This window comes from Thamnophis sirtalis, unplaced genomic scaffold (genome assembly GCF_051295495.1).
Source record: "Thamnophis sirtalis isolate CommonGarterSnake01/CBP01778 unplaced genomic scaffold, rThaSir2_p1.2 scaffold_5, whole genome shotgun sequence".
NCBI classification, from domain to species: domain Eukaryota; kingdom Metazoa; phylum Chordata; class Lepidosauria; order Squamata; family Natricidae; genus Thamnophis; species Thamnophis sirtalis.
The window spans coordinates 135,745,366-135,767,999 of record NW_028261385.1 but is presented as its reverse complement, the minus strand read 5'-3'; the positions used below and the strand labels follow the sequence as shown (position 1 = coordinate 135,767,999).

At 39.7% G+C, this 22,634-nt stretch overlaps 1 protein-coding gene across 1 annotated transcript in view; it reads right to left on the bottom strand.

Annotated features, from left to right (window-relative positions):
* APOB (apolipoprotein B) overlaps positions 1 to 1,773 on the bottom strand; it is a 52,897-nt gene extending 51,124 nt beyond the window's left edge. Inside the window, exon 1 of the mRNA XM_087716964.1 lies at positions 1,640 to 1,773. Within this exon, the coding sequence (XP_087573090.1) occupies positions 1,640 to 1,703 (64 nt within the window). The 5' untranslated portion in view covers positions 1,704 to 1,773. The remainder of the gene's footprint in view (positions 1 to 1,639) is intronic.
* Between the last annotated feature and the right edge of the window lie 20,861 nt (positions 1,774 to 22,634).

Below are 22,634 nucleotides of genomic sequence, written 5' to 3'. Positions count from 1 at the left end.
GAATCGTTTTTTAAAAAAATTCTTTTATATTACTATTTGTCTGTCTATCTGCTTCTGGTAACACATATAAAGAGACTCTTAATTTGGATTAACTAAGTATCTCCCAAAACTGATGCATTTTCTAAACCTGCTCTAGATTTTTGTGGAACCAAGAGCCAGTTTGGTCTAGTGGTTAAAGCATCAGGCAAGAAACCAGGAGATTGTGAGTTCTAGTCTCACCTTTGGCACGAAAGTCAACATCTCTCTCAGCCCAGAATTGTTGTGGGGTAAATTGGAGGAGGAAGGTGCAATGGATATGTTTGTTGCCTTGAGCCATTTATAAAGATAATAATAATGAATAACAATAAACCTCTCTGCAAGGAATATTCTCTTAAATCTCCTCACATAATATTGAATGTAGCTCATTGGATGTAACCCATAAGTATGCCTGTGTGCTTATCCAAGTCTTGATAGATCCAACTTGTTTCATCTCAGAAGCCAGTGAATTCCACTATTAACTTTAGAATATAGTGGAGGAAATAATATTGCTGAATGCTATTTTTTTTTTAGTAGGCAACGAATGCACAGAGAAGCAACCTCACTGTGTGAAATATGACAACCATTCAGATACAAAAAGAAACAAGACACAAACTCCAGTAAACTTCTTTTGTTCCAAGCAACACGATTCCCATCCAAGCATATCCTTTCTTAAATGTACTAATCAGGCAATCCTCTATGGAAATAAGTACAAGTACTAAAATACAACCTTGATTGCAATACCAGACAAATAATTTAAATACTGCAGCCTTTTTTTTTGGGGGGGGGGGGGAATCAGATCTATCTAATCCATGATGGGGCTTGAGATGCAAACTCTTGTAGACCTGGCTGATCTGTAAATAGTGTTGATAAATAATACCTGATAAAATAAAGAGGGTATTAGGCTGCCATGTTGAATCCAGTTAACATTTGCGTTAGGCTCCCTGAAAGCCGTATTTATGATTGCAAGTGCATCGTTGTTCAATCCTATGGTGTTTAAATCTGAAATGACCCCTTCTGCCTCAAAATAGATGGACTCCCAAGGAAGGATATTCTTGATACAACTACTATTGACTGTTATTCTGACTCTCCTAAGCAATAACTTAGGTAAAGATTTAATTTTCAAGTTGTAAATTGTCTCGTCGTCTCTATATTTTTAAACGACAGCCAAAACCACACAGGGGATTCAAATGGGAAAAAAGTAGGATATAAATCTAAGAAAGAAACTCTTTGACAGAAGGGATTCCCCCTAAGCAAATACTATCCCTAAAAATAAGCAGAACCAGCATTTCTATAACATCTTATAAACGATTCCAACCCATCAGATCATTTGTTCGATTCCCGATATTCCCTCTAAAGTTGAAATCATGTGTACGTTGAGCCCATACTACATGCTAATATGGAAGGTAGGTGATACAAACCACTTTGTATGCCAATGGGCCAGATCCAGAACCATTCTTATTTTAATAAATTCCTTACAACAACATGCCATAATTCTAATCATCTGTCAAAACCGCTCCTATTATTAGCCACCTGACTATTGAATATTTTCACATCGAGGTTGTTTCTGGAGTTAAAAAGAACCGGCCCTCTCCCCCAGGCCACCTGAGAGGTCCCTACTTACGTGTTGAAGCCTCATTGCTTAGCAGAAGCAGCAGCAACAGGGGCCACAGCTGTGGGTGCCCCATGTTGAAAGGCAACCTTGGGGTTGCTCTGCTTCCTTCTGTTTCTCGTCCTCCAACAACAGAGTGAATTTGACTGTCCCTACTTGGACCTGCCTTTAAATACTCCCAGGCAAAGCAGCTGAGCCAAAGGGTTTAGAGCGCTCAGAGCAAATTGCAAAAGGTCCAAAGGTTATAGTCCTGTATCCTCTTTGCAACAGCCCCAGCGAGCTACTCTGAGCTGGTTCAGGCCATGCCAATGGGTGTTAGAAGGCACAGGGAAGCAGAATAGCCCTTTGAAATTGTACAGTCACGTCTTATCACTGACGGGGGAGATTTCATTGCAAGGGCTTGCAAAAAAAATATGCCTAGCTATGAAGTCAAAGGAACCTACCACTTAGGGAGAAAATATATTCCGTGCGCTAGCTAAAAGCGCTGAATAGAAAACAATACCCAAAGGGTATCCTTTGATCCAGAGTACAACTATAAGCATAACCACCAACCAGTTCAGTTTGCCAAAGATCAGCCAGGTTGGCTTACTACCCCAAAGCATTTGGGACTTTCCAACTGTTAAGCAGATTCCGTCTAGCTATTTATCACCTTATTTGGTTTTTTAAGAGGTTTTGGTCCCAGCTTTACTAGCCCCTCCTCTGGCTCCACCTTTCCCCTCCATTTCCTATGGGAACCTTGTACTGGATTTACCTGCAGGGGTATTAGCTCACAAGAGCACTCTTAAAAGACCCCTTTTACAGCGTGGCAAGAAAGTTCGTGTGCACCAGTAGTCCAGGCCAGGGAGGTAAATCCACCAAGTTAGCAATAGCAATAGCAATAGCAGTAGACTTATATACCGCTTCATAGGCCTTTCAGGCCTCTCTAAGCGGTTTACAGAGAGTCAGCATATTGCCCCCAACAATCTGGGTCCTCATTTTACCCACCTCGGAAGGATGGAAGGCTGAGTCAACCCTGAGCCGGTGAGATTTGAACCGCTGACCTGCTGATCTAGCAGTAGCCTGCAGTGCTGCATTTAACCACTGCGCCACCTTGGCTCTTCCATTCTAAGAATTGGTTCACCATTCTAAGAATTTATATCCTACTCTTCCTAGCAAAAATTGGAATCTAAGCAAACAGAATTCACAATACAAAGAAGGGATGGTTTCTTGCTAAGCACCTAAAACTTTGCAAGCAGGGAAATCGGGATAGTTCCCCTGTAATGTTACTTTTGGGGATTTAATTAAAGCAAAGAAACTCGGGAGGATGCATACAAATGGAGAAAGGGTGGTACTGTACAATGAAATGTGCAACAATAACACGACACGTATATTCCTTGATTGCCTCCATAGCTAAATAGATGTAGGAACATCATGTTTAATCTTGGGCTAATTCCAAAATCATTTTTCCCTTTGAAAGAATGACTGAAATAAATTTTCAAATCAAACACAAACTGATAAGAGGAGAAAAATGCTGGATAGCTTCTCTGCCCCACGTTGGAATTGTGGGTCAGTTTATGTTTTAGATCCTACCAAAGAAAATAACATTTAGTCTTTAAGTGAGCAGAAGGTTATGGCCTTAGCAGGGAAGAAGATTGTATGATATACTTCTCCAAACAAGTACATTGGTAATATGGAAGTTCTGTGTTGGATACAATCTCTATGTTTTTAGACAGGGATTTTTAAAACTTACAGTACATCTAAAAGAAGACTCAATTTGGTCTAGTGGTTAAAACTTAGGACTAGAAACCAGGTGATCATGAATTCTAGTCCTGCCTTAGGCATGAAAACTGGATTTGTGACTTGGGTCTGTTACTTCCTCTCTCAGCCTAACTCACCTAACAGAGTTTTGTGGGGAAAATAGGAGCAAGAAGGAGTATTATATATGTTCCCTGCCCTGAGGTATTTATAAAAAGTAATAAAGCTAGGATAAAAATAAATAAGAAAAAGCCAGTGGGCAATACAACTCTTTTAAGGCTTGTTTTCAAGACCAAAAATCAGGAGATAATATCAGCATAACTTGACTGGGGGCCTATACATTTTTGCAGCACGATCTCTGGAGACTGTGAAAATGCATTTGGGATCTACACAAGGGCTTTGGATTGCCCAGTGTTACATGACAATAACAAACATGCTGTAACTGAGGGAAAAGAACCTGCAGGACAAGGATTCAAGAAAATCTATCCGGAAAAGGTAATTTGAAAGATGGATGAATTTGCAAGGTATTTCAAATGTATGTGTGTCTAAAATAAATGATGGATCCACACTTCGTGGGAGAATGGGTATTTCACTGACCTTATCTTTACACTATTGAATACCGAGCTGATAGAAGAGACGTGGAATGGCTGAGGTAAGTAGAACAGCTTTTATTTAACAGAGTCAGCTAACAGGTAACTATCGAGTTCAGCACCTCGTCCTGCTTGACAGCTTGAACTGGCTGTCAGTCATAAGTCGAGGACTTGCGGCCGGTTATAAGTCAAGGACTTAGAACCGGTCGCAAGTCAAGGACTTACACTAATACTTAACACTCCTTCCCCCCAGTGGGTACTCATGCACGGTAATGGAATAAGTGGAATAAGTTTATTTATAGGCCGCCCTTTTCCCTGAGGGGACTCAGAGAGGCTAACAACATATATGGGGAGGGGATACATACAGTAACATATAACATAACACGTAATTAAAAAAAAACCAACAACATTCATTCAGCATTCGGGTGGGGGCGAATCAAATCTTTACCCCCAGGCCTGACGGGATAGCCAGTTCTTGAGGGCTGCGCGGAAGGTCTGAAGGGTGGTGAGGGTACGAATCTCCATGGGGAGATCGTTCCAGAGGGCCGGAGCTGCTACAGAAAAGGCAGATGTACTTGCTTAGGTAGGCGGGGCGGCGCCGGACCCACCCAGAATGTCGTAGTTGCAGAGAAGCAGCCGGCGAGACAGGTTATCCCCGTTGTAGCTCCTCCCTGATCGGAGTGGAGCTCCAGGTGACATCATCAGGGCCCACCAATGGAGACAGAATCCTCGAATCAGGTAGGTGGAATAGCGGCGCCGCAGCGGATTGAGGAGGTGCTAGGCCAGGCTGCAGGGAGGCGGTGGCTGGGTTAGAGAGGCCTGATTGAAAGAACTTCAGCATCCCCCCCCCACCTCGTCGCCAGTATTGAATACTGAGCTGATAGAAGAGATGTGGAATGGCTGAGGTAAGTAGAGCAGCTTTTTAACAGAACCAGCTAACAGGTAACTATATACAGACTTCAGCACCTCGCCCTGCTTGACAGATATTTATATTCAAGCTGTCAAGCAGGGCAACCAATAGGAATGGAGGAAACAGCCCGCGCTCAGCCAGACGTGCCTTAGCCAATCAGGCGCGGCTCAGCAGGAGCCGGCTGTCAGTCGTAAGTCGAGGACTTGCGGTCGGTCGTAAGTCGAGGACTTAGGACCGGTCGCAAGTCGAGGATTTACACTAGTACTTAACACACACAATGCTAAGCTACACTTCCTGTCATCCTGGCTTGTAGTATATGCCAATAATTTTAGCCATAAATCATTTTGTTTTCAAATATAGTAGTTGGAGCAACACCAAAGTCTAAGACAGAACTAGACAGATTCCATTATGGCTTTGGGAATGGGTTCATGGGATCCCATGATTTCTAGATTTCTGCTTAATTTATCATATAGGTTATAGTTCAAATAAAAAGGGGAAAGAATCTTGTATGCTGTCATGTGTCCTTTGAAAGAAAAGCAGGATATAAATGTAACCTTGAAGTATTAACATGAATCCAGAAACTTTGCTTTAAAAGGCATAGTGAAGGTAACTCTAGATTATTTGTTTCTCTCTCTCCAGGTTTCCCACTGTGGCTCATAAAATAATAGCTTAAGTACTTTAATAATAATAGCCAGAGTACTTTATCTCAGTAGGCTTGGACAAGTAAAGATTCTCAACCACTGGTGACTATGTGGATATACTTAGATACATTTCTTCAGCATGGAATAAATGTTCATCATATTCATCGCCTCCAGCATTATCTTTTGATTTCTTAGTAACTGAGGAGCTTACAGTCAAAAAAGAAAAGAAAAGAAAGAAAGAACAAATGCATATGGGATTTGTTTATTTATTTATGGAATGTATGTATGGAACAGAGCCCAAGGATAACAGTAATAAAATATATAGAAGGAGCACATAACACTATGGTACACATAGGATGGAAATATGTAGTCAATTTCATAAAGTTTGAGGAACTCAAACAGTTATATATAAGTTAAATGTTTATCTTCAGTGATTGCTTAAAGAGGAATGGATCAGAGGTGGTATTCAGGAGGTTCTGACCAGTTCTGAAGAACCGGTAGTGGAAATTTTGAGTAGTTTGGGGAGCCAGTAAATACCACCTCTGACTTTAGGTTTTATTAGGATTTGTATGCCGCCCACTCCCTAGGGACTCTGGGCGACTTACAGAAAAAAAAGGGGGGGGGGGACATATACAAATTTAAAAAAACAAACATTAAAGTTGCACAACATATATGCAGCTTAGAGTGGGGCTGGATAACTCAACAGCCCCAGGCCTGCTGGAACAGCCAGGTCTTAAGCACTTTGCGGAAGGCCAGAAGAGTAGTAAGGGTCCGGATCTCCACGGTGAGATCGTTCCATAGGGCCGGAGCAGCTACAGAGAAGCCCTCCCCCCCAGGGGAGTCGCCAGCCGACATTGACTGGCAGATGGAATCTGTGAGATCTTATTGGTCTCTGGGGGGTAAATGGCAGGAGGCGGTCTCTCAGGTAGCCAGGTCCTAAATCATGTAGGGCTTTAAAAGTAATGACTAGCACCTTGAAACGTGTCCGGAGACCAATGGGAAGCCAGTGCAGCTCGCCCTACCTCCATCTATTCTCTGCTTCCTGAGTACCAGCTGATCAGAGGAAATGGGGATTTTGCAGTAACCTTCCCCTGGAGTGGGGAGGGAATGGAGATTTTACAGTATCCTTCCCCTGCCACGCCCACCAAGCCACGCCACACCCACAAAGTCACACCTACAGAACTGGTAGTAACATTTTTTGAATCCCACCACTGGAATGGATCACAGTCACAGTGCAGTTAGCTAGATCCTGCATAGAAGCAATAAAGATTTTCTAGAACCTGATGAATAATACATTATAAACATTTAATACAATTAATGCACTAAACCTTTTGATGTTATCACCCCATTTTATGTATTTTACCTAATAATTATAGGATATCATAATTTAAGGATTATTATTATATTATAGCTTAGGGTGTGCTGTGCTCTTATTTATGTGCAACTGATTGATAGGCTGTGAAATTATGATTTTAACATAGATTTTATTGGATATAAAGCCCATTGGCTTTAGTTTGTCTAGATATGTTTTTTCCATGTTTAATATAAAAAGAAAACAAAACCTATGTTTTGTATGCACAAAACAGACTGATGTGCCGTTCAATGCAATGACCATTTAAAAAAGAAAATTATCATATTTTAAAACACTAAAAACACAGTAGAATAGCTCCAAACTAATTGGAATTGTAAAACACTAGGTTTTATTTATTTATTTCAAAATTTTATTGTAAGTTTGCTTTACTGTATAAATATAGAGTTCTGTTCCACTAATACAATTTAAATCTGCTGTGTTTTCAAAAGGAAAGATGTGAATGCTATATTACATATAGATGCATATATTTCAGATGCAGAGTAAATCTACTTTTAGAAAAGTCTGGTTGTTTGAGGTGAAAAATAACTGTTAGTATGACTGTGCGAGTGTCAGAGGGAGGCTTTGTGTGCATTATTCTATTCTATCCTCCGCTACAAAATTATTTTCCTGAAGCTGCAAACTTAAAAAAAACATTTAACAGGTTGCAAATGCTATAGAAACAGGTTTTGGAAGAAATGCCCATCTGGGTTTAGTTCCAAGTGGGGAGAAAGACACCAGAAACATGGAGGCTATTTGGAAAGATGGTTTAATGGTGAGCAGGACCACATGGTTTGAGGTCCTGGGTAAAATGAGCACATGGGTGTGAAAGAGAGATAGATTTAGACTCTCTTTTGGGTCTTGCCTTAGAACTTCCTGTTCCTGTGTAAGAAATGTATTCTGATTGGTTGTCAGACTCCCATGGGACCATGCAAGTGTAACTTTGTAGGTTGTCTTGGGTCCTAAGTTTGGTTGAATCTTGCTGGGTGATGTAATCTCCCCAAGTGCCATATGGTGAGTTCTGTTGCTAGTTGGGTAGAGGGCTAATCCTATCATGTATTGAGGGCCATGTCTTAATCCCATCATCCTGGGTCTGAAGGGGAGCTGCAGGAAGCTGCTTTGTCTGTAAAAATATGTTTCTCCTTTAGGGAAAATATAATATTCTGCGTTTTTAATATTCCCTAAAAATATTTCATTTTTCTAGGAGTGGGGTGGGTGCTAACTTCCTACGCAGGGGAATACATTTTAGAGTAAATATGCTTAAAGCTATCCGCCAATGTCACAGAAAGGCTTCTATATACATTAGTAAATATTATGTGTAGTAACTACTACTGGTACAAGAGGTATTCTTGGAGTACTATTACTAAAAGAAAAGGAGGCTTTGAATTCTATAGGGGGAAAAAGTTCTCATGGCTGAATAATTTGGTATGAGAGCAAAAGTGATGGGATGGAGGTAGAGTTACCCCTTCTTTCTTCTCATTCTCTCATCTCATTCCCACTAGTCCACCTCCAGCCTTCTGGGAAGAAAGAGCAGCCAAGGGGCTTTTGACCAGTGCATCTTTGAGTAGGACTTAAGCTTCAATTCCTGTTTCCAAGGCTGCCCCTGGCTTAGAGAAATCTGTAGCAATTCTTTTCGCTGTTTGTGTTAACACTCTTTTATCATGAGGAAACTCCAAAATGTATATTTAGGTTAGAGAGTATCTGCTGATAGTAGCTGGTGTCTAGGAAGTGAAGGGAACAGGTGTTATTTAGTAACAGAAGGACATCTTCTTAACAGTTAACGTTTTTTCCCCCTGTTCATCTTAAAAGAAGCTTAGCGAAGGTAAGCAAAATGTCTACAGAACTGTTCAAAGGAGATTGTGGGGAAGAAAATGTTATTCAGCAGGCATCTCCAGAAACAATGAAGTGGTTCAGGATTGTTTAGGAAGATAATAGCCAAATATGGCATAGTGGTTAGAGTGCCAGACAAAGGATAGAGGACCTAGATTCACACCCACACTTAACTATAGGTAGTTCTCGACTGATAGCTATAATGGAGCCTCAAATTTCCTTCATAAGTCATAGTGGTCATAAATTGAGGCACCCATGCGACTGGACCGTTTGCTGCGGTCTGTAAGTGAATCGGCTGGTCGTTAAGTGAATGTGACAGTTATTAAGTGTACGGCAGTGGTGGGTTTCAAAAATTGTTTGAACCTACTCTGTGGGTGTGGCCTGCTTTGTGGGAGTGGCTTGCTGCCCATGTGACCGGATGGGAGTGGCTTGCAGCCCATGTGACCGGATATGAAGATGCCGACGACACTTGTCAGAACCACCTTAAATTACCTCACACACAGCACTGGCATGCATAAGAATAGGATGTAAACTTGTTTTTTAAAAGGCATCTTTGGTTTGTATTAAAACAACTTCAACACACGCAATGTTCTGATTGCACCACAAATGCAGTAGTCATCCTTACCTTTCACAGAGGCACTGAGTTTTATAAATATGAGCATGATAGTGTAGAATAATCATATCCAAGGACAAGTGGTGGGTTTCAAAAAAAATTGGAACCTCTTCTGTAGGTGTGGCCTGCTTTCCGGGTCCACTGGTAGGACCTCTTCTAACTGGTTCAGTAGATTTGACGAACCGGTTCTACCGAATAGGTACGAACTTGTAGGAACCCACCTCTGGTGTATGGCTTGGTTGTGAAGTGAATCCATTTATTCCTATGATCAGTTTTTCCCTGGAAACTAGCTGAAAAGATCAAACGCAGCAAAAAAAAACTTGTCACAAATTGTGATTCCATGACAGCAGAATGCTGTAACTGGCCATAAGGGAGAGATGGTTGCCAAGTGCTTGACATGTAATCAGTTGACTGTGGCGTGTGTGTGTGTGTGTGTGTGTGTGTGTGTGTGTGTGTGTGTGTTTGTGTGTGTAGCCCTCAATAATTTTCCTTTCTAAAAGGCTAAAGTTAGATTAATACTTTACTGGTAGTCCTTGACTTATGACTAGCTGTTTAATGAAAGTCTGAAGTTACAACAGACTCAAACAATTACTTATGACTCTTCCTTAATGTTATGACTACCACAACACACTCAGAGTCATGTGATTGCATTTTGGGAGCTGGGCAACCAGCTTGCATTTATGACTACTTGCAGCATCCATGGTTACATTATCAGGTTTGCAACATATTTTTTTTGCTGTTTTCCAGCAGAAAACACTCATTGCATAAGTTGGTGTTGGATTTGCTTAACGGCCCCAGTCACTTGCCTAACAATCATTGCAAAAGCAGTCTTAACTTCGAGTCCAGGCATGTGGTGATTCGACTTGCAACTGCAACAACTTGAGACCAAAATTCTGGGCTCAGTTGTCATGATAAGTCAAGGACGATCTCCGATCTCCTGTAGTGCTCATATTCATTTCACAATTCACTCTCTAGGTTACTTCATTTTTCAGCACAAAATATATTTCCATCATTATTTTCAGGGCCAATTTCACAAAATACAGAAACCTCCAATGAAGTTATAGCTCATTTCCCACAAAGTATTAGCTGCTATAACTTTATAAGGGAAAGCCATTTTTATTTAAATGTGTAATTTTGTTTCCGAAAATTTATTTCAGTTTTATATATCTTCCCAGATACATAAATACTGTATGTGAAGATGCGGTCCCTTATTCCTTAAATGAGTTCCATTGAAGTCAGTGAGGCTGAACGGATCTTTACTGGATTGCACTTTAAATTATAATACAATATAATTCCCTTACTGTCTTGGGAGTTTGGTCCGAAGAAATTCCTTGGGAAAAATCCTGACTGTTTTCACTTGACCTGTATGAGATTCTTAGCCTACAAAACAACTGTACTTTGAGTTTTCTTATCAACTTATTTTCAAGTAATAAACCAATGCATCTAACAAATGCAGAAATGAATCATATGAAGATATCTTCTGTTGAATCATATACAGTTCCACCTATGTATTCTGCCCAGCAATAAGTCTTATGCCCAGAGATTTTTCTTGTCCTGTTTTCTGAACTCTTTGAACAGGAGGTATTTGGGGTGGGGGACAGCCTGGAAACTTTGCATGTGTGCTAAACATACACTTGACTTCTAAGATAGATGACGAAGAGAACTGGGTTCGTATTGGCAGAGTAACTGAATAACAATTTCTTTCCTTACCTATTAACCTCTGAATAACCTCTCTTGAATCATTAATATCATTGCATATATGTTTCTCTCTGTGTGTTTGTGTATGTTTCTTACAGAAGGCTGAACAAGTTATTTCCTTTCACTTTTTTATCCCAGTTATCTGTTACTGTTTTCTGAACTCTTATTATAGTGAGGAATCCTACCAAATATCAATCAAATCTTTGATAAGTAAAGCTCACTTTGATAACTAATTTAGTGTTTAGTTAAAAACAATGTAAAGCTTGAATTGTGTAGCTAAGCAACTCATTTATAAAATTCGTAGCAAATAAAATGTCCATATTTAGTTATACTTAGGTATATATAAAGGGACACGGTGACTCAGTGGCTAAGATGCTGAGCTTGTCGATTGAAAGGTTTGGTGGTTCGAATCCCTAGTGCCGCGTAATGGGGTGAGGTCCTGTTACTTGTCCCAGCTGCTGCCAATCTAGAAAAATAGGAACCACCTTTGGTGGGAAGGTAACAGCGTTCCGTGTGCCTTATATGTTTAATTATGCCGGTCACATGACCACAGAGACGTCTTCGTACAGAGCTGGCTCTTCGGCTTTGAAACGGAGATGAGCACCACCCCCTAGAGTCAGGAACAACTAGCACATATGTGCGAAGGGAAACTTTACCTTTACCTTATGTATATTTATTTAATTTATCAAACTCCTCATGTAATATATTTCCCTGTGTTTCCTAATATATTAATATAATAATACAACACAAATAGTGAGTGTTCCAGGCTTTCTGTTGTATTTAGAGGTTACTTTTAGATTCTTTTAGTTAAACGACATCAAGAACAAAAATAGGAATAATGCACTAATTTGGTCCAAAGCGTCATACAGTATGTGTTTTTGAGAATACTTCTACATAGCCTTCAGAGGCATTCTTAGAAAATAAAAATAAAAGGTGCCGATCAGAGGTGGGTTGCTCCCGGTTCAGCCTGGATCGGGCGAACCTGTAGTAGCGGTGGCAGGAGGCTCCGCCCCCTGCCCGGATGCTTCTGTGCATGCGCACAAGTGTTGTGAGTGTGCCTAAACTGGTAGTAAAAAAATTGGCAACCCACCACTGGTGCAGATCACTGAGTCTATAACTTTGTTCAGAATTATACCAAACCATTGGAACTGGGATGGGGGTTCAACATCAGCACCTTGCCTTGTGGGAACAAAAAACTAGTGAGGTATTGGGGGAACAAGTAAAGTAAACTGCCCAGTGGTGGGATTCAGCCAGTTTGCACCTCTTCGGGAGAACTGGTTGGTAACTTTCTAAGTAGTTCAGAGAACCGATTGTTGGAAGAAATCTCCTTTTGTTTTTTCCCACTTTACAGGGCTAATCCTATAAGGAAGGCAGGAAGGAAACATTCTGGTGTTGTTTCTAGCCTCATCTTTATTGACCTGCTTACAGAAACTGCCTCTCTTATGTAACCCTTATTACATTGTAACAGCTAAGGCGAAGCGCCCATCGACCTGAGTGAATTAAAGATTTGCCTGCTAGTAGCACTTACCTACTATCAGAAAAGAGAAAATGAGAATTCTGATTCATGTAAAATATGCACATGGCTAAATGCCTACTAAGTTTTCTGTCTGGATACTAACTTTGGATTGTCAACGTAATCTCCTACGCAAGAATTATCTTTAAAGCAGTCTTAGTATAGACCATTCCTTCAATAAAAGAACAGTAAAATAAACCATTGCAATCATATCTTGAGATTGCACGTCTTTATATCTGATGGAATCTTTAGGCTGTAATAATGACTAATAAAATGAAAATGACATGGCTGCTACCTTGTGCTATCCAGCAAAGATAGCAGCAGGTCATGCTATCAGCACTTTATATTTTTGCCCATCGTTTCTGCCCAGTCCTTGAACTTACACTGATACTAATCTTAAGAAATGTTTTCCTGAAGATTTGAGTTTAGTTTGTCCATGTTTAACTTTTCTGCTGAAAAATAATTAATGTTATCAGTAAATTAGAATAGATAATTGAAGTACAAATTTGTTAATTTGAGCCAAAAAGCCCAACAGTAAACTATGAAGTATTTGAGTGGCATTATATTCTGTCTCTCCCCCTCCCTCTCCCTCCCTCTCTCATTCTCTGTCAGCGTTCCAAATATCATCCAGAATTAAATCAGAGTCCAAGGCATAGCTTTCCTCAAAGTTCCAATTTAATAAGAGAGACATGTTGGTACATCTGTGGAAACCCGAATCTGAAAGCTTCCGGGGTTTTCCACCCAGTTGAAAGTTCGTGATCTTGCCCACATACCTACAAGTCCATCACATGGTCCAATCTTCCCCGCCACGCTGGCATTTCCACCCATCTAGTTCCAGTCAGGTGCAGAGGTGCAGAGACAAAGAATGACCTTGGGCTTCTAGAAAGGAATGTTTTATTTTGACAACAACATTCTACTCCTTACTAGTCCCCTTCCCAATTACCCCACTAATGAAACAGCATAGTAAAATAAGAGAGAGTGTGGCAGGCCAAAGATCCTAAAAGGAATATGACTGGAGGCCTGACACTCTCCCTCTTCCTCTTCCCCTCCCTCCCCCTCTCCCTCTCTCTTATGCACACACATATAGATCAGAACTGGAATCCATGAAAAATATGGCCTGACTTTGCTTCAGACAAAACTATACTGCAGGATGAAAATGCAGGGAACATTAGTGCAAGCATTCTTTAATGATGTGACAAAGTTTTAAAGTGTTAGCTCTAGCCTTAACATTTTAAACAATGCATCTGAGGATACAATTACTGTAAAAGGATCCCACTTTCCATCTCACAACTAGTTGCTAAGTCGTCATTAACAAGGCTTCTTCCAAAGGACTTACTGAGTCCTTTCAAGTACACATGACCTGCATCTAGAAAAATGCCCGTTTATCAATCACAACCATTTTGCATCACTTAATGAAAAGATACTTCCCATAAAATTACAATCCTGCTCCTCTAGAGATATATAAGAAGCAAAGGATAAAAAGGACAAAGTCAAACAATTTAAATAACATTTACGTGCAAACGAATAATGAAAAAACAAAACCTTGTGTCAAATTATAATCAGCCCAATAAACTTCAGCTTTCATGAACTTACAATATGAATGTCAAGGAAAAAAGAAAAGAAAAGAAGAACAAATTTCTGAGTCAGCAAATATGTTTCTATCTTGTATCTGAAAGGCATAGGATCCCAATTATTGTTCAGTTGATTTTATTTTAAGGTATTTATCCAAAAGAAAAGTGAGAGCAAAAGAGACCCTGAATTGAAGACCATCTCCTTCCTCTTTAATTGAAAAAGAATAAGTAGTCAGTTCAGTTTTCATGTGGGTAAGGAATTCTAATTTGAAAATTAGAAGTTTACATTAAAACAGTGGAACAAATTTCTCCATAAAAATGTATAGGATTATAATCTCACCACACCTGGCTCTGAAGATTCTGCAGTAAGTATTTATCTATTTTCAAAGTAAATTTTGAACCACTGCTTCAAGCAGGGGTGGGCTGTTGGGGGTTCGCATGGGTTCGTGTGATCTTCTAGCTAGGAATCTGCCAAGTTTGGCGAACGCCCAAATGCCACCCCGGCTGGCCATGCCCACCCCTCCCCTCCCACCTCTCCCAGGAGTCTCCACATCAGTGATGGGATTCAGCCAGCTCGCACCTATTGGGGAGAACCGGTTGTTAACTTTCTAAGCAGTTCGGAGAACCGGTTGTTGGAAGAAATCTCATTTTGTTTTTTTCCACTTCACAGGGCTAATCCTGTAAGGAAGGCAGGGAGGAAACATTCTGGTGTTGTTTCTAGCCTAATCTTGATTGCCCTGCTTACAGAAACTGCCTCTCCGGTTAACCCTTAGTACATTGTAACAGCTAAGGTGAAGCGCCCATTGACGTGAGTGACCTTGAGTTGGCCACGCCCACCCAGTCACATGACCACCGAGCCCCACCTACCCAGCTGGTCATTAGGGCAGAGAACCGGTTGTTAAATTATTTGAATCCCACCACCACTCCGCATGGCCCGTTCATCATGCCAGGTAAGTGTGGGGCCCAAGTGGAGACCTGGGAGGGGGAAAATGGGCCTACCAGAGGTTCTGGAAGTTGGGAAACGGGCCTGTTTCTGGCCTTCAGAGGGCCCCTGGAGCCTGGGGGAAGCAATTTTCAACCTCAAGAGCCTGGGGAGGATGAACCCCCCCCCTCCACTGTGGTGCAGGAGTAGGCCACGCCCACCCTGGACATGCCCATCCAGCAGCAGGGCAGCGAACCCTTTGCTGCAATTTTTGAAGCCCACCCCAGCAATAGTATCAGCCTAAAGACACTGTGATGTACAAGAATATTAAACTATAACTATTGGATATATGAGGAGTGACAAATACTTACTGTATATTTTCTAAAATAAACTACATATTTGGTATGCTTTAAAAAAATCATTACTTGCATTGCACTATATTTTGCACTATAGTGACCGTTTTAGATTGTGCTTTATGAACCAGAATATATATAAATGTAGATTAACTTTGGTCTCTCTGCCCAACCCATCTCAAGGGTTGTTATTTTGGAAAAATAGGAGTTTATATATGTTTGCCTGTTATATATAAAAAACAAAATAAATTGAGGATAAATAAAATAATAAATTAACAGATTATTTTTATGGAATTATGTATAATTGCATATTTGATATTGTTGAAATTAAGAATAAATAACATTAAATAGTATAAGCAGTAGGTATAAAAATTTTAAAACTACTGATAGATATTGGAAAAGATGCCATATAAAATGAGTATATTTTATATTGGGAATTATGATATGTTGAATTTAAATACTATCTATTAAGATGAAAAAATATGCTGTAATATCTTTTAAAGATGTGTATTATTCATTAATTGATTTATTATAATTAATGACAAAATCTAGGTTTGATGTTCAAATCTTAAGGGTAATTAAAAATATCCTTTTCATGAAGGAGTAAAATTTCATTTGACAGGCTGCGTAGATTTCAAGTTACGAATACATGGTTAATATTCACAACTAGATCATTTAAATCAAACTCATAACGGTGGCTTGTTAGAATTCATCATTCCTCTTCAAGCTGTTCATCTAGTATTTATCTTCTTGCAAATTTGAATATACAGCACTTTTCCCATGAATTATTCAAATAAAGATCGAAAAGATAAATAAAAATGAATGAGAAAGCAGTACTACCTGAGACCTTGTTCAAAAGTTTCCTTTATATAGCTGAAGAAGTATTGCTGGTTATTTAATCAGGGCAAAGTTTTTATAATCAATCTCTATAATGGAGTGACTAGAATGTCCTCTAAATAAGAGTATTTATCTATTAAGCATTATATAAATGTATTTTGTATTTTAATACGTTCATTGTAGCAAATATTAAAATATAAAGCCTGACTACCCAACTCAATATTATCTCTCCTGATTTATCACTGTTCTCCAGATTCACAGAGAAAGGAAAATCTTTTGCCGTCACTTACTTTCTGCTTATTTCAAAGAAGGTGCTTTCCAAATGCAAATCAAAGTTTTACCTGTGATAGGAACAAATAACATTCACCTGGTCTGCATTTTTAAACAATTTGACCATATTCACACCTTCCAATCAAATTGACAAATTGAAAGAGTTATTCTTCCAAATGCATCCTGCTTCACATTTTACAATACAGTAATTTCCCACTCAAACACGTGAAGAATAAAAATATATACAATATTTTTTGGAGTATAAGACACACCTCTTTTCCTCCAAAAAGAGAGAGAAAATCTGGGTGCGTCTTTTACACTGAATATAGCATTTTTGGCCTCCCGAAACCCCGCTCCCATTGCAAAAATGGCCTTGGATAGTCTTTAGGAGGCTTCCAGAGTGCTCCGGGAGGCTGGGGAGGGCAAAAATGAGCTCATTTTGCTCATTTCTGCCCCCCCCCCCAGCCGTCAGGAACATTCTATAAGCCTCCTAAAGGCTATGCATGCCCCCTCCTTTTTTTGACAAAAAATGGGCCTGTTTTTGCAAAAAACAGACTGGTTTTTTTGCTCATTTTGGGGGGCCCCAGCCCCCAGGAGCACTCTACAAGCCTCCTAGAGGCTATGTATGCCTTTTTTTGACAAAAAACGAGCCCGTTTTTGCAAATAATGGGCCATTTTTGGGAGGTCTGTAGAGTGCAAAAACTTTTTTTTTTTAAAGTTGCCTCTTCAAAATCTTGGTGCGTCTTATACTCCGGTGTGTCTTACACTCCAAAAAATGCAGTATATTTGCATTCAGGAATGTATTTTGGAGAAAATAGTGAAGAAATATACACCTTTTAAAAAATGAAGAGGCAAGCAGAGGTTATGTTTGAACATTGAGTTAATGCCTTCTAGAACTAAGCTGAGTCATCTGTCCTTATCCTTGAGCTATGATGCCTTCCCCAAACAAATATTAAAACTATGTGATTATTGCAGGTGGAGGACACAGAGAAAGTTCATTTTTTCCCTGTCTTTAAAAAAAAATTGTGACAATGCTTTTCTATATAGGATGTATAACGATAAAAATAAAAATGTCCCCTATCCAGTGGTGTCCCACTCTAGTGCCCATCTCTGTTTCCTAGCTGAGGGTGCCAGCTTTGTCCAAAGATGCTTCTGTAGCCATGTGGTCAGCATAACTATATGCCAAGGACCACAGAATGCTATTACATTCCCACCAAAGTGGTACCTATTTATCTATTATGAGCTCTGGTAGTGCAGTGGCTAGAATGCAGTACTGCAGGCTACTTCTGCTGACTGCCAGCTGCCTGCAATTTGGCAGTTCGAATCTCACCAGGCTCGAAGTTAACTCAAGCTTCCATCCTTCTGAGGTAGGTAAAATGAGGACCCAGATTGTTGGGGGGGGGGGGAATATGCTGCTTCTGTAAACCGCTTAGAGAGGCTGTAAAGCACTGTGAAATGGTATATAAGTCCATGTGCTACTGCTATTCACATTACTATGCTTTCGAACTGCTAGGTTGGCAGGAGCTGGGGTAAGTAACAGGAACTCACCCTGTTGCGCACCTCTTGGATCTTGAACCCAGAATGTCAGCTGACAAACTCAGCATCTTTAACCACTGAGCTATTCTGTCTTTGTAGGAATGTTTAGAGTCCTACAAATGATCCTTGAGGCCAATTGTCTTATGAATCGTTAATTCCAAATACCACACCAGTTTTAGAAACTAAGGGGCAGAGTTGTAAAGTAAGTTGTGCCAATTATCATTTCAGAGGACAGGAAACAATCCCTTTCATAAAGAAGAGAAGAAGCTGGGACAAGGCCATAATAATCAATGGAATCTAAATGGTTTGAAGTCAAATACATAGGGGCAATATCTGATTACTTAAAACACCAGCCTGACTTTGTTTACCATTGCTCCAACAAACAAAACGTTTTGGCATTTTAAATAACCAAATGGAAGAGTTTATTTAATGGACAGCTTCAACCACAACGGGATCACTGTTGCACAAGAAAACACAAGTTTAGTATTTACCCCAAACTGGATCTTTCACTGTTATGCTGTGCTCCCTCCAATATGTTAAGTTCCTTTGTGAGCCAGGGCAGAGCTGGGTCCAAACTTAATAAATCCTCAATTCACCTCATGTATCACTGTGACATAAATGAACAAGTCATGGTGTCAGAAATGGGGTTGAATTCCCTGTGAAGAAAGGATGGCATGAGCAAACAAGAAAAAGAAGAAAAAAAAACAACACCCAGGAACCTGCTGGTTTGTTTAAAGAAGTATTACCATACAGTTACATCATAGAAATTCAGCACAAACCCAAAAGCCTGCCGATAGCAGCTTTACTGTACAGTCCCTTAAGAACTGAATATTCTTTGGCAGTAGCAGTATTTGTCTCTGAAGCAAGCACCGGAGCTGAAGGTTACCAATAATGTGGAAAGCCAATGGCAATGCTTTCCAGATAGCTTTCTGATGCAATTTTTTTTTCAAGTCAAAGCTGAGTTCAAGCTGATCTTAATATACATAATCGGTTCACCACTTATGTTATTGGCTAGGCTTATTAATGAACAATGAAGCAGTACCACACGATTTAGGCCAGATCGATTTAATTTCTGCTCATATGCCAATTACCAGCCTAATATGGTGGCCAACCAGATGGTTTATAATTTCCTTTGTAGGCATATGAAATGGTAAGCATGCTGCGTTTGATTTAACAAAAAAATTATTTGCAGACATAGATTACCATAGGTGATATTGCAGATAATGAAACAAATGCCCTGAACGGCTAATCTTGCTGCTATCTACATTATGTTGCTGACACTATCGGTAGGGATAGAGACAGAGGTGGGTTCCTACCAGTTCGCACCTATTTGGTAGAACCGGTTCGTCAAATCTACCGAACCGGTTAGAAGAGGTTCTACCAGTGGACCCGGAAAGCAGGCCACACCTACAGAAGAGGTTCCAAAATTTTTTGAAACCCACCACTGGTCCTTGGATATGATTATTCTACCCTATCATAGCAATAGCAATAGCAATAGCAGTAGACTTATATACCGCTTCATAGGCCTTTCAGGCCTCTCTAAGCGGTTTACAGAGAGTCAGCATATTGCCCCCAACAATCTGGGTCCTCATTTTACCCACCTCAGAAGGATGGAAGGCTGAGTCAACCCTGAGCCGGTGAGATTTGAAACGCTGACCTGCTGATCTAGCAGTAGCCTGCAGTGCTGCATTTAACCACTGCGCCACCTTGGCTCCTATTTATAAAACTCAGTGCCTCTGTGAAAGGTAAGGATGACTACTGCGTTTGTGCTGCAATCAGAACATTGCGTGTGTTGAAGTTGTTTTAACGCAAACCAAAGATGCCTTTTAAAAAACAAGTTGACATCATATTCTTATGCATGCCAGTGCTGTGTGTGAGGTAATTTAAGGTGGTTCTGACAAGTGTCATTAGCATCTTCATATCTGGTCACATGGGCAGCAAGCCACTCCCATCCAGTCACATGGGCGGCAAGCCACTCCCACAAAGGAGGCCATACTCACAGACTAGGTTCGAACAATTTTTGAAACCCACCACTGGATAGAGAATTCTTTCAGTTCATTTCTTCACAAAATTTCTTATCAATTTCTCAATGACTATAAGTTCAATGTTATTCTATCGGCTGTACATTTAGCAGAATGTTTGCATTGATATTTCTATGCATTTTTATATAAATGCTTTCCAATGTATGCATTTGTACAAAAGCCATTTTTAATGGGCATATTATTTCAAGCAACTTTTCTTTAGGAAGACAATTTTTTGGATACGTTTTTCTAGTAGTCATATCCTTAGGTGAATTATTCCCTAATATGGATATATTTGAAGTGCATTGCTTTAATTCTGGGCATGTTGTAGGCTCTATATATTTGGCATCGTAAACAATTGCTGTAGTGATATAACAAGAAAAAAAAACCATGGAATTCAACTTCTTTGTTGGATCCTAATTATTGTTAGGAATTATATTTCTGTGTGAAGAGCTGGTGGGAACAGATGAATCAAAAACAAGGAGAAAGACTCATGAAAAATATTCTAATTGACAGCTACGGTACATGGTTTGTTGAAGACATAAGCAATATAAAACTGCTGGTTCAGTTTTTATTTGCTGTTCTTTTCAACAATATTTATTTGTTTGCATCCTGCCTTTATTATTTTTACAAATAACTCAAGGCTGTGAGCATATCCAACACACCTTCCTCCTCCTATTTTTCTCACATCAACAATCCTATGAGGTACGATGGGTTGAGAAAAAGTGACTTGGTCTAAGGTCACCCAGCTGGCTTTCATGGCTAAGGCAGGACTAGAACTCACTTGATTTCTAGCCTGGTGCCTTAACTACCGGATCAAGCCTTTGAAGTTTTTTTTCCCATCCAGTTTCTGAATCCATTTACAAGTTCTCATGAGCTTGTAAGGGACTTACAGAGACCTCTAAGTTCACTTTCATGAACCTTCTTCATATTCTACCCATTTTAGGAAAGTATGGGCACAGATCAGTAGCTGCATTCAGACATTGTAGATTTTATAGAAGTTTAGGGTTTTTTAAAAAAAATGAAATTTCTGATGTTTTTTTTAACTTTGTGAAGTTGCCCAGAATGGTTTAAAGTTGAGTAGTTTAGAAAATAAACAAATAGATAATTGGATAAGTTTAAACAAAAATGTATTTTTCACCCATCTCATCCCTAGTCATATAAATATGTCTGCCCTTTGTAATCTCTACAATGTTCTTGCTAGCAATTTTTGACCCCAAGGAAATGATCTTCCCCTTTATCTGTGTTTGTTCTCTGTGTTTGTTCTCTCTCCCTCTCCCTCTCCCTCTCTCCCTCTCTCTCATATGTATTTCCTTTAAAACAAATGTTTGGTTTCATTATTGTTTAATTTTATTTGATCATTTTGACTGCTTGTTTTGAAAATGTGCTTTAATGATTGAAAACTTACCTTATGTTTTCATTCATATATATTCATAAGTTGAATTGAGTTGCTTATAACTTTTTGGGCAGGTAGGAAAGCAAAGTAAACATTTCTTCAATCATTAACTACAATATATTGATTTTTATACTCAGTAAAACGCTGTTTTCAAGAAAAAGAAACCGATGGATGAGCGATTTCTCCAGTGAAAAAAAATCCAATACGATTGTCTATAGATATTCAGCCATCATTCGTTATAATGACCCCTATTTCCTGTAAATAACAAAGAAAGCAACTGGTAGGAGACATTTTAAATTTCCCGTGACCCGTCAAAACCGCGGTCGACAAAACCGCGCTCGACGAAAGCGCGTACCTGACGTCATCAGCAGCGCGACGAAAAAAATTAAAAAATAAATAAAATTAAAATTAAATTAAATCAAGCCGATTCACATAAAGGTAAGGGTTAGGTTTAGGGTTAGGTTTAGGGTTAGGGTTAGGTTAAGGGTTAGGGTTAGGTTTAGGGTTACGTTAAGCGTTAGGGTTAGGTTTAGCATTAGGTTAAGGGTTACCGTTAGGTTTAGGGTTAGGTTAAGGGTTAGGTTTAGGTTTAGGGTTAGGGTTAGGTTAAGGGTTAGGTTTAGGGTTAGGTTTAGGGTTAGGTTTAGGGTTAGGTTTGGGGGGGGTTAGGGTAAGGTTTTTGCTTTAATTTTAAATTTACCGCTCACAGCGCGATGTTTTCGTCGCGCTGTGATGACGTCACGTACGCGCTTTTGTCGAGCGCGCAATTGTCTACCGCGATTTTGTGGTGGAACCAAATTTCCAATTAAAAATTTATCTTGGCCCAAGCCTTCTTGGAGAACTAACTAGATTAGTTGTTCGGTTTTTCCAGTCCAAAAGAATTTTTCATCACTGTCAACCTAAAAGGACTGCTTTTAAAATGGGCAGACCTAGAAAAAAATATCTTGTCCATCAGTGTACTTCAACAAACAGTATTAAGAGTGCATTTATGGACACTCTGTTGCATGTTTTTCTTTCTTCCTTTTGCCTGGAAATATTTCAAAATTGACTATATCATTAAAATAAGGTAAGGGAAATCCAGGGCTCAGTTGTCATCCCCCCTCCTCCTTTTACTGAACATCTGGAAGTAGCTGCTGGTTTACTTTTATGTTAGGTCAATGTGAGATATCCATATGCAGATGATACCCAGTTGGGTTCACCAACAAATGCGCGATTCAGCAATAG